The sequence below is a fragment of the Phalaenopsis equestris genome, unplaced genomic scaffold (genome assembly GCF_001263595.1).
Source record: "Phalaenopsis equestris unplaced genomic scaffold, ASM126359v1 Scaffold000002, whole genome shotgun sequence".
In the NCBI taxonomy this organism is placed as follows: Eukaryota; Viridiplantae; Streptophyta; class Magnoliopsida; order Asparagales; family Orchidaceae; genus Phalaenopsis; species Phalaenopsis equestris.
This window is the reverse complement of record NW_018164444.1, coordinates 955,101-967,014: the sequence shown is the minus strand read 5'-3', so window position 1 is coordinate 967,014 and position 11,914 is coordinate 955,101. Positions and strand designations below refer to the sequence as shown.

Here is an 11,914-nt window from a genome sequence, read left to right as displayed (position 1 = left end):
GAAAGAGTGCTAGCAAAGATGTTTGGTGCTAGCAAGTGTGTTTTGACAGTTGGCTTGGTTGGCATTATCGTGCAAGCAGTTGGCTTGGCTAGCATGCTAGTAAAGGCAGTTGTGGGAAAGCGTTGGCAGTTGGCCAGGGGTGTGCAAAATGTGGGCAGAGTTGCGTGGAGGCGTGCCCATGAGGCCTGACAGTTGCACCCACTTTAGTGTTAGTTTTCTTAGATAAAATAGATATTTTGGGAGCAAGCAATCTATAAGTAGGCTGTGAAACTATTAAAAAGTAAGCATAATTATGATACAATTTGTCGTAGAAATTTGCATGAATGTTTGCAAAAATTAAGGCAAACACGAATTTTATTGCAATAATTCAAACTCATACAAATACAAAAGATAAGCGCCTACAATTTGAGTGGTGGGCTGTCTCACCCAATTCCTGCAATTTGAGAGGTAGGAAATCTCTCCCAAACTCTAAACTTAAGACTCACAACTCAATCTCATGCATCCCCCACAACCCTAAACATAATAAGCCTATTTATAACCAAAAATAATAGTAATAAAAGACTAAATTTTCCTTAGGCGTGCAAAAGACAAATTTGCCCTTAGGCTAGATGCCCTAGTATCAATACTCCCCCCCAAAAGACACCTTGTCCTCAAGGTGAGAAAAAATGAGTGTTCCTTCTCATCCCTCACAGCTGTCTCTATTTCTTCATTCTCAGCTTCCTCGTTCTGTACGAGGAGAACTCGTAATTTTCGATCTTTGCAACGGTGTCCTGAGGTAAACTTCTCATCACACTAAAACATAACCCCTTGGCTTGCTTCTCCCGATTCTGTCTCTGTAAGGAGCTTGAGTGCTGCTCTCGATCATGATCCATTGTTCGTGTGTCGTGCAGCCTCCCTTTGGACTTCCACTGTCTGAACTTTTGGCATCGTTGTGGTTGCAGCAGTTCCGCACAACGCTCCATTTATGTTGCTCCTGTTAGTTTTCTTCATCTGGTTATTGTCTTCCACCATTTGGGATAGCTCCATCATCTCTTTCAATCCCCGCGGTCTTAGTAGTCGGAGTGCTTGTGTGTCGTGCTTTAAGCTGTTCATGAAATTCCTCTCCAGTTCTGCTTTAGAAATCCCCCACAACCGTTCCGACAATAGTTCAAATCTTTCATTATATTCCATGACCGTCCCGACATCCCCTCCTGAGTCAAGATATATAATTGCTCGTGTAGGTCTCCTTCTCGAATGACTGAGTAAAGTTCAAACAAATAGTGCTTAAATTCATCCTATGAACGAATCAGGTATTTAGCCTCCTTCTCTGAAATTGGGCTAAGGCTTTCCTCTACAAACACAATCATGCTGCCAAGAGTTTCTTCTCCCCATCTAACCCTTTCACCGTGAAGTATCACTCTGCTTAATACACCTACTCATGTGCGTCTTCCCCCTTGAAGATAGGCATCTTCAGCCTCCTAACTTTAACATCTCCACCCGAATTTCCTTTTCCTCCACTGTTTCCCCCCATGCATCGAGGGTAAACTCCTTCCTTCGACCGTAGCTACATCCCCTCACTACTTCTGTGCTCCTACATACAACTGACATAATCTCTTCTCCATGTTTCGGCCCAACTGCCTCTATCGGAAATCTCTAATCCATCCTTAATTGAAGCCCTGAGAGGAGGTGTGATGGTGGATGTTTTCCTTCTTATGATCCTCACTTTTGATCTCTTTTCTTTTCGATATTGCCTCAGATTCTCTAGTCAATCTTTGTTTAGGGTTTGCAAATTGAGCTGTCGTCGGTTATTGGATTGCATCTCTATGAGTCTCTTCATCATCTCTCACATTTCTTCTATGCTATCGAATCTGCTCTCCATTTGGTTTTCTATGGAAGAGAACCTATTTTTCATGGCGGTGAATCTTCCTTCCACTAATGATCTAAGTTGCCCCATCTTTTTCTCTAATTTCTTATTTAAATTGCTATTTGCTTGGCTTTCATTTCTCCTGTTACTAGGGCATACTTGATCCCAGATCTGGTCTCTGTCTTCTAGGGTCACAATTAAGTCATGCTCGATCCGATTACAACCATCCCCGCTCGTTCGAATCTAGTATGTTTGGCGCGGTTCGATGTGAAGGAGATGCATGTATTATTTAATCCCTTCAGTTTCTCAAATAACTTTAGCTGCAATCTTATCCCGAGGCTTAGTTCACGGAAGCAAGCCTCGAGCTTGACTGTATCGTAGTGTTCGTCATAAAGGCGATAGGACACCGACAGGAAGATGAAGTTTTGGGCTTCTGTACCCCACGATGCCGTTATGGCTTCGCATCTAGCTTAGTCCCTCGCCAGGAAATGTGCTTCTCGTCACTTTAAGTTGCGATTCTGTAGCCGTAGCACTACTGGAGACTGCTTCACACGAGTATAGAGCAGAAGGAGGTTAGTTTTGATTCTAGGGGTGACATGATTCTTCCCAATCGCGGTTGTTGTTCCAATCACGGGACTATTTCTTGAGCTGAAGTCACATAATCGTCATATGTCGTGATTCATTCCTTCCCCACGTCACGATCTACCATCTTGCCTCCTCTGTTGCATTGTTGTCTTCTCCGCAAACTTTAATCGCGGCTATAAGATGAGGGTTGTTTCCTAAAAGTGTTGCTCTGATACCAATTTGATACCATTTGTCATAGAAATTGACACTGATTTTTACAGAAATTAGGGAAAACAACAACTCACACAAATACAAAAAATAAGCACCTATAATTCGAGAGGTAGGCGGTCTCTCCTAATTCATACAATTTGAGAGTTAAGAAATCTCTTTCTAACCCTAGACCTAAGATTCACAACTCAATCTCATGCATCACCACAACCCTAAACATAATAAGCTTATTTATACCCAACAATTGTAATAATAAAAGACTAAATCGCCCTTTGGCGTACAAAAGACAAATTTACCCTTAGGCAGGGATCCTCGTAACAAATTGACTTATAATTTGGTGAGGTTTTGTAGCTTGCGACAAATAGAGACAACAAAAGTCATTGAGCGGGGCCTGAGACAGACTATTAGGCCTTTTGGAGGCGGCTAGGGATTCCTAGGCTTGCACTATGGTGCAAAGACAGAACTTGTTGGTTAGCGTTTCTATGTGCTTCTATTATACATTTGTGGACATTATGGCCCCTTATTATTGTAAATTCTTGGTGAATAAAAGGTTGGGAAATTTCTTGTAAGTCGTGATATAACCTTTTTTGTTTCTGTATCCGATGTGGGAAGGCTAAAATCTAGATATCTCGACTTGCCTAACAGAGACTCGGTCTGGTGAAACCATGCCAACGGGGAATTTTGATTATGACGGAGTTGCTTGAAGATCACCATTGGATGTTGTTAATATTTTAGTGTACTAGCTAAAATTATCAGTGATAGTGATGCGTGGTTCACAGAAACTTTTGAACGTCCTTGTTTAGATCAATGGGATTTGATTTATTTGTTTTTCACAACAAATTATCTCCAAATGGTGGCAAAGAGAGCGTATCAGTGCCCTTTTGGAAGAATATTTGAGGGGTTATATCACAACAAACCAAGGGAAATAATTAGACCTATGGATTAATGCATCTGGCACAAATCTTCTGCAACGAATAAAATCCCCTTTGATTTTATGCTGAGACGACCACCACTAACTCCCCTTGATGTTGCAAGGCAATAGTTTGGTGGCAAATATTCTGCTGCATATTATTAGGGAAGGACATGCAGGAGCTGATTGAAGAAGCGAAAGATTCTTGCAAAGGCATGTAACTACACGAAGAAATATTTGGATTAGGGGCACGGAGCATTAGTGTTTAATGTTAGCAACAATGTGCTATTGAAATCAGTTCTACATATGTGGAAGTAGATTCCAACCAAGGTGGCATTGTTGACTAGTTTATAGCAGGGTGGATATTTTTATGTGTTTTGTTTACAGGGTTGCGAATTTCTGTGATCATATGATTTGGAATGTGGCTCAATTTAGCATATTTTATTTTCTTCTTTATTTCTTTCCTATTTCTATCTTTCTGATTAGGTTCTTTTGATAGAGGACTATTTGTATCCTCTATTTTCTGTTTTTTTTTCAAACTTTTGATTTGTTTTGAGTTTAGGGAGATTGTAATTTTTATTTTTTTGCCTTCAGGAGTACTATATCCTTTCTTTTTGCATTGGCTTGACCGCAACGTGCTCAAGAATAGGTGGTGAAACCTCATCGTTGCTTGAATGTTGCCGATGCAGAGTTACCTTATATTATTTTTAGCTAGGACAGTTGTCGATGACATCGAACTTGCTGTCCAACAACAGATTTATACCTGTAATCCAGTCGAAAACTAGGTTGAACTCCCATTTTCATTTCCCTTTCCATTCCACAACCACATCTTCACTAAATCTCATTCCAAAGTATCTTCTTGGAGCCTTAGAACGGTATCACTCTATATCAGAGCTCAACAAACCAAAAATTTATTTGGGATTTATCGTTTCTATGCCTACCAAAAATTTTACATAACTTAAATATTCCACCAATTCAATGCCCAAACTATTCCTACCGCAATTTCTTGCTTGGAATCTAAAATTTTTAAAATTCAACTTTTCTACTTCAATCAAAATTTCACTTTGACACCTACCACCAAAAACTTAAGCCGCCGACTATAATTAATTTGTATCCGCCGACGATCTAATCGGGAGAAAACGACACAATGCCGCTTAGGAGAAATCCACAAAAAATTATCCAGGAGCTTACTTTAGAAGATATGCAGCGAGAAATACTCCAATTGCAATAGCGACGCACTGCTTTCGAGAGCAGGCAATCCGGTGAGGTCACCCATAGTCACAATGGTGACTCGTCAAATCGAGAAGAAAAAGTGAATCCCTTCCACTTGATAGTTTTCAATGGCAAGAACCACTACCTGGACGATTCAACATGGAATATTGGAGAAGTCGAGATTTTGGAATAAAGGTGAATTTATTGGATTTTGACAGTCTTATGAATCCAGATGAGCTTATCTTGTGGCTTCGCACTGCGGAGCGAATTTTTTAGTACATTAATATTCCTCAAGGCAATAAAGTTAAATTGACAGCTATCAGGCTTAGAAAAAAATTTTCATTGAAGCTTATTCGATAGTGAGAAGGAAATCGTAAGATAACCACGTGGTCTAAGATGAAAATAGAGGCTTTCTCTACATTACGGGCAGGATATGTTCATTAAACTACATTTTTTGTGTCAGATAGATTCTTTATTGAAGAGTATACAATTGAATTTGTTTAACTGGTACTGAAATGTGAGTTGATGGAACAGAGGAGCACACAAAACAAGGTATCTTAGAAAACTAAGGTTGTTTATTAAGAATGTGGTGCGATTGCAACCATATTAGTTCATTTGATGTACAAACCCTATCTTTGTAGGTGGAGAAACAACATCACCAAGTGATAGCCACACTTATAGACAGAGTTTAATCCTAATATCAGACAACAAAACACACTTTGTGGAGCATCCCAGTTGACTCCGCTCGAGAAAAAATCAATTCAATTGTTGAAAAAAATGGAGACCTCAAACACTTTCAAATACATCTCAACAAAGAAATGCCTCAAGTGCTATGGTTTTGGACATGTTGCATTTGATTGCCCAAACACATGGGTGACCTATTTCACTAAGTAGGGATCAGTTGAAGAAATTGGCATTGACAAAGAAGAGGATGAAGACATCAGAGAGAAGTCTGAACTTCTAGCCAATGAGGAAGAGATGCTAGTAATTCAAGTTAATCCCATGAGAGAGACTCTAACTAGATTAACATTAGTGTTCTAAAAGTAGCGAGTTCGATGAGTTGGTACCAACAAAGAGATAGACCTTGTTAAGGGAGTCGTATATCCTGACGGACCTTTTACCTCTCGGGTGATCACCACTCAGAGTGGTTCAACGTGCAAAAAATTTCATTCCAGAGTTAGTTTTTCCAAACTTATTTATTGGATGCGCCTGACCGAGTATGAGAAATGGGAGAAGCATGTTACATATTTAATGACACGAGACTTGGCTTATGAGAACACTCGTTTATATGTTGTTCCAGATTTGGTTGTGCCAAAAAGAATGAATATTTATTCTAATAGAATAGACTTTGGAAGAACGAATGTGTTTTAAGCTGCATACAATGGATGTGAGAATAAATTTTGCAGTGGGACTGCCTCAGACACAACAAGTTGATGATTTTGTCATGATTATTATAGATCATTCTAGAAGTTGTCTGGAAGAAGATAATGCTTCTCTTACTTAGGGAGAATGATACGGGAGCTCCCTCTTTTGCAATCCCGCTTTGGTAATTATGAGAACGGTGGAGCAGTCAAGATCCTGTGATCCCGACTTGAGTTCCCCAATGGGAACTACAAATTCCTATAATACAAGATTTAGTATATGGCACCGACTTTCAATTTAGAATATTTTATTTCTTTTCTTATTTCTTTCCTATTTCCTTATTTATAATTGGGCTATTTTGAAAGGGTATTATTTTATGTCTTGCATTTTCTATTTCTTTTCAAACTTTTGATTTATTTTGAGTTTAGAGAGATTGTGATCTCTGTTTTCTACCTTGCGGGGTACTATATCCTCTCCTTTTGCAAGTTATGTGTTTGTATCTTGCTCAGGAACACGTGTTGTAACCTCCTCGCCGCCCAAACATTGCCAATTCAGAGTTTACTTTACTATTTTTCAGCTGGGGCAGCCTACGACGACATTAAACCTTTTGTGCAAAAACAGATTTATCCTCGCAATCCCATTGAATACTTCGTTGAACCTGAATTTTTCTTTCCCTTGCCATTCAACGACAACGTACCTGCTAATTCTCTACTTTCAAAATACCTTCTAGGAGCCATAGAATGGTATCAAATATTACTGTTTGTCTTGGTCTACTCCAAATACCCGGGCTAGGTCATGTCACTAAATCTCTTGAGGCTTACTTATAATTTCACTTAAACACACACACGCACACAGAGACACACACTCTCTATCTATCATTTACCTGTTTCTCGTAATAAAATGTTGGGTTGTGATACATCCATGTAAAGCTTTGGAATTAACCAAATATGCTATTTTGGCTTTATGTTTCTTACCAAAAGTACTAACTTTTACTGGACGTTTATCAAGCATGTTGCAGAAATACCGTATGAGAATGAACTAGTGATGAATTCAAGGCAAGTTGATCATGGTACTGTATCTTACTTGGAGAAGATAGGTTTGTTAGGAAGCAACTTGTTGGCTGCACACTCTGTTTGGGTGAATGAGCATGAGGTGAGCATAATCACTGTTCCAAAGACCAGGTTCTGGTACTTTTTTTGGAAATTTACATATCTAACACTCAATTCTTATTTATTTACATTTCTAACGCCCAAAGTTTTATATTTACACTTATAACACCTTCGTGTCATAAAAGTATATATGAAAAGATATTTCACTTCTAAAAGATAGTGATGTATTTCTGATATGATGTTAAAAAATTGAGTGGCATGCCTGTAAGTATGAATGTTTAGGTGTTAGATATGTAAATACATAAGAATTATGTGGTATGTATGTAAATGCCCCCTTATTTTTCTCGAAGGTGAAACTTTAACATGTTATTGATGCTTGCTATCTATTCATCTACCACTGCTCGTCTTTTTTGTATCCTTGCACTCCCATCACTGTTTATCTTCACAGAATTCAGAAATGTTATACATATATATATCTGCTTCCATGATGACATGTAATAACTTCTAAAATCAACTAGTTTATAATGGCAAGATAGAGATCCAATCCTTCAAATTTGTACAGATTGGTTTGCTTGCCAAGGCTGATGTCAAGGTATCTCATTGTCCTGCTGCTGCAATGAGAATGCTTGGATTTGCTCCTATAAAGGAAATGCTTGATCTAGGTGTGTGTGTCTCACTAGGAACCGATGGAGCACCTTCAAATAATAGAATGAGTATTGGTTTGTTTCTACATCTTGTACATTGACTATCTTTATGCTAGATTTGTTATAACGGACTCTTAGGTTAATCACATTCCAATTATCCCTAATTTTACCAGCCTTATACTAGATTTGCGTAGTTTTCTCTTAAATCCTCTTTTGAATGGATTAACTGTTTGCGTAGTTTTCAAAAATGCAAAAGGAGGAAAAAAAAAAATTTCTATTCCTAGATAATAATTTTTGAGTGGTAGGTTAAAGACCTTTTTTAAGATTTTGACATGTCCATATCTGTTTGCAGTAGATGAGATGTATCTTGCTTCACTCATCAACAAAGGGAGAGAAGCTTATACTAAAGGAACAACCAACCCAACCTGCTGAGGCGATACTAAAGATGGCAACGATAAATGGTGCAAAGTCAGTTTTATGGGATAATGAGATTGGTTCTTTAGAGGTTGGGAAGAAGGTGAGATTGCACCATGCCCCCACATCTTTTCCACTGAAAATCTGACATTTTCACTAATAATTGTGATCTATGTCTTAAATTTTATTCTGGAACGGCATTAGGATATTTAGTACTAGTTCGGCATGTTTAATATGTTCTGTTGATCGATTTTGTAAAGTTGCTTTAGAATATTTGCTAGGTATTATATTGCTTCCTTTCAAGTTGTAATTTTTTTTTTAATATTGATATTTGCATATTTTTTGTTAGGCCTTTTGTCTAAACATTTATACTCAAGGTTTTCATGCACATCATTTATAACATAGCTTCTTCTGTATAGAGGGCACATAGCTTTATAACTTGACTGCTATTTTCTTTATTTTTTTTCTCTTAACATTTAGAATTTTAAATTTTGCTGTAAATCTTAAACTTAAATAAATTAATAGTTTTACTAATTAATTTTTAAACGTTAAATGCTCATCTTCTACTCTCCATATTCTTCCTTATTTCCTCCTGATTTTATTCTGCTTCACACCCAAAAGTTTTGCAAAAAATAACTTGCAAATTAAGGAATTAAATTAGGATTTGTCAACTCTCAGAGTTAAAATTTTAGTTCACAATTTATCTATGATTCGGAACAAAATAAAGATAAAAGTTCTATTCTCGATTCCCATCACCATGTTGCAATCACTTCCCGTTCTTCTTTAATCTTCTTTGCTTTCTCCCTTCTCTTAGTCATCCTCTCATTGTCTATTTATTGCTCTTAGTCTCCACTCACCATCACTGGCTTTCTTTCTCAGACCCTCCAACTTGCTCTTTTAACTAATTCATTTCCTACTCATATTCCCCCTCGATCTTTCTATTAATGCAATTTTGGTGTTGGTTTGATTGAACCAGTGTTGCTGGCTCTTTTTTTCTTACAAAGACAGTATTTGGTAGTGTATTATTTAGCTTAAATTCAGCTAAACATTAAAAAAATAAAAATAAAAATAAATCCAACGTTCCGTTAAATCTAATTTTCGCGTGTCCTATCTAATTCTTCTCGCGTTCTGTCACTTATACGTATAAATCCAGATTCCGTAAATCCGATTGCGAGTCGGATTTATTCGCCGTCGCTCGCGATTTGTTTTGGTCACCGACTCGATTTGATAAATTTAGATTTATCGGATTTGATAAATCCTTTTTAACTTAAATCTATCGTGCAACCAAACACCCCCTAAACTAGGTTTTACAACATTTATAGACGAATAGGAAAAAGGTATGCATAAAATAGGCTAACGATTCAAAAGTAGGTTAACAATTCATGCTGCGCTTAGCATGACTTAAAAAGAACGATAATTCATAAAATAGATACTAAATAATTGGATGATGATATGGTTTTCTTTTTTTATTTATTTTAAAAAATAAATGGAACATTGTCGGCCGTTATTTTTGAAAAAGGGTGATTTTTGTAAATATAAAAATAGTTTTAATGTAAATATGATTTTTTGAAAGTAACATTTTAATTTAAAAATAGATGAGAACAAATAAGTCTCACATATTAAATAATTTGGACGGTTGAGCGCGATACCACTATTAATATACTATCCCGAATGATAAGCATACCACTTGACAGTAGGCTCAACCATCTAAACTAAGAAGTTCGTGACATCTTTTTGGTCTGTAAAACCTTTTATAAATGACCGGTAAGTTCCCATACCTAATATAAAGATTAGACAAAATTTGTTTTACCTGGGTTCCAAGTTCCCTATAGAGACAAACCCTTATAGTTAACTACATCTTAAATGGCCAGGGTCACTTAAGAAGACTCTCGATTAAGATAAGTGGTTTTACCTTCCATATTTCAAAGTTTAGGTTTCCAAGATTAGACACAGGAAAGAAAATGAGAGTGACTCAAATAGGAACAGTTATTTTAAAGAATTCAAAGGAATGAAGAGTAGGAGACATCACAGATCCAGGAGAAACCCTGGTGATTTCACAACTATCATATTGTTTGACTTTATGTCTTTAAAATAATGTTATTCAATGTTTAATTCTGTAATTTACTTTAGAATTTAGGACTTACATTTGCACGATATCTGACCGTACAAATGACCTAAAAAGATAGGAGGATTTACACAGTACTGTACGGTAACATCGGAATCCTAAAACTGTTAGGACTTATAATTGCACAACAGAGTTGTACAAAATCCTAAAGATAAGTTGAGGATTTACGTTGTGCTAAGCAAACCACCTGAAAGTCCTATGACTTCTTATTTAAACTAAAAAAAAAATGCTTAGTTGACGTGAGCTTGTTTTGATGTTACAGATCCATCTCGAAGTTGCTCTTTTGTGTATCCTCATCGTGCTGTCCATGATGTTCACTCCAAGCTCCTCGTCGTAACACATTCGGATTCGACGTTAATTTAAAGGGTATATGCAATTGTTTAGTCAACGATCTGCTGCCGGGTATCTCCTATGAAACCAACTACTAGCCTTATACTCTAAGATATAGTGTGTATAGTTTCTTTGAAATAGTAGCAGATACGAGTATAATAACAGAATTTAAGAAATGAGCTAGCATGCGTTAAACTTCTTACGGGCAAATCCAACAAAAAATCCACCTGAAAAACTCAAGAAAGAGCGACAAATGACTCATGATGAAAGAAAACTCGAGAAAATTGACAAATGACTCACGACGGAAATCTTGAAGTAAAAAACAACAAATGGTAACTCAAAGAAAGTCTTCAAAAACACAGGAAAATCTAAAAAAAAACACGAGTGCTTTGCCAAAGTTCCAATAAGATCCCACAAAAAATTCGAAGAAAGAAAACTGCAAGCACGCGAGTCGGGGCTAGTCTCAAATATTATATATTGTACTCGAGGGACGTCGAAGGCTACTATCGGTCACCCGGATGTATAGAGCTCGCCAATCAACTAGAAGGATATCATACTAAACCTAATTTAGGAGGATACTCCTTAGCCTGATACTGGTAATCGGAAAATGGACAACCAAGTTACAATACATTTAAAATTTATATTTTAGCGTGCACATGAATTTCAGTCATACAAAAGGAAGTTGTATCAATTTTGTGATAAAAATATTTTTTATAAATATTGTATATGTTCTTATCATGTCTCTTCTTATCAGTTTTGAAAATTATGATTGTCCACGAGTCGATCACGCTGTCGGGCATAGGACCGCCAACAACTTAAGAAGGTACGAGTCCCCCTTTAGTCTTGTGTCGGTAAATGATATTATCATCCTACAGTTCATCAGATCCTTGGATTGGGTCTTGATGTCGTAGGATGAGATATCATTCCGCTCCACCACCGGCGTGCCTTTGTCATCACCACCCTAAGCCCCAAAACAAAACCGCCCTACTTGCGATCTTGTTTGATGGTTCATATATAGCAAAAGACTATATATGCGCACTTATGCATCAGACATAAGTACCAAAAGCCTAAACCAAGAAGCAAGGAAAGCAAAATAAAAATCAAGAAATGAAAAAGAAAGAAGACCAACCCCCTTAAAAAAAAATTTAGAAAAGAAAATGCAAAGCGACAAGA

General features: G+C 37.1%; 1 protein-coding gene across 1 annotated transcript in view; it reads left to right on the top strand.

The window, feature by feature from the left end:
* The window catches only part of LOC110021947 (5-methylthioadenosine/S-adenosylhomocysteine deaminase-like), a 45,140-nt gene that overhangs the window by 14,197 nt on the left and 19,029 nt on the right, over positions 1-11,914 (top strand). Inside the window, 4 exon segments of the mRNA XM_020720681.1 lie at positions 7,128-7,271; positions 7,791-7,947; positions 8,225-8,294; positions 8,296-8,389. Coding sequence (XP_020576340.1) covers positions 7,128-7,271; positions 7,791-7,947; positions 8,225-8,294; positions 8,296-8,389 — 465 coding nt within the window.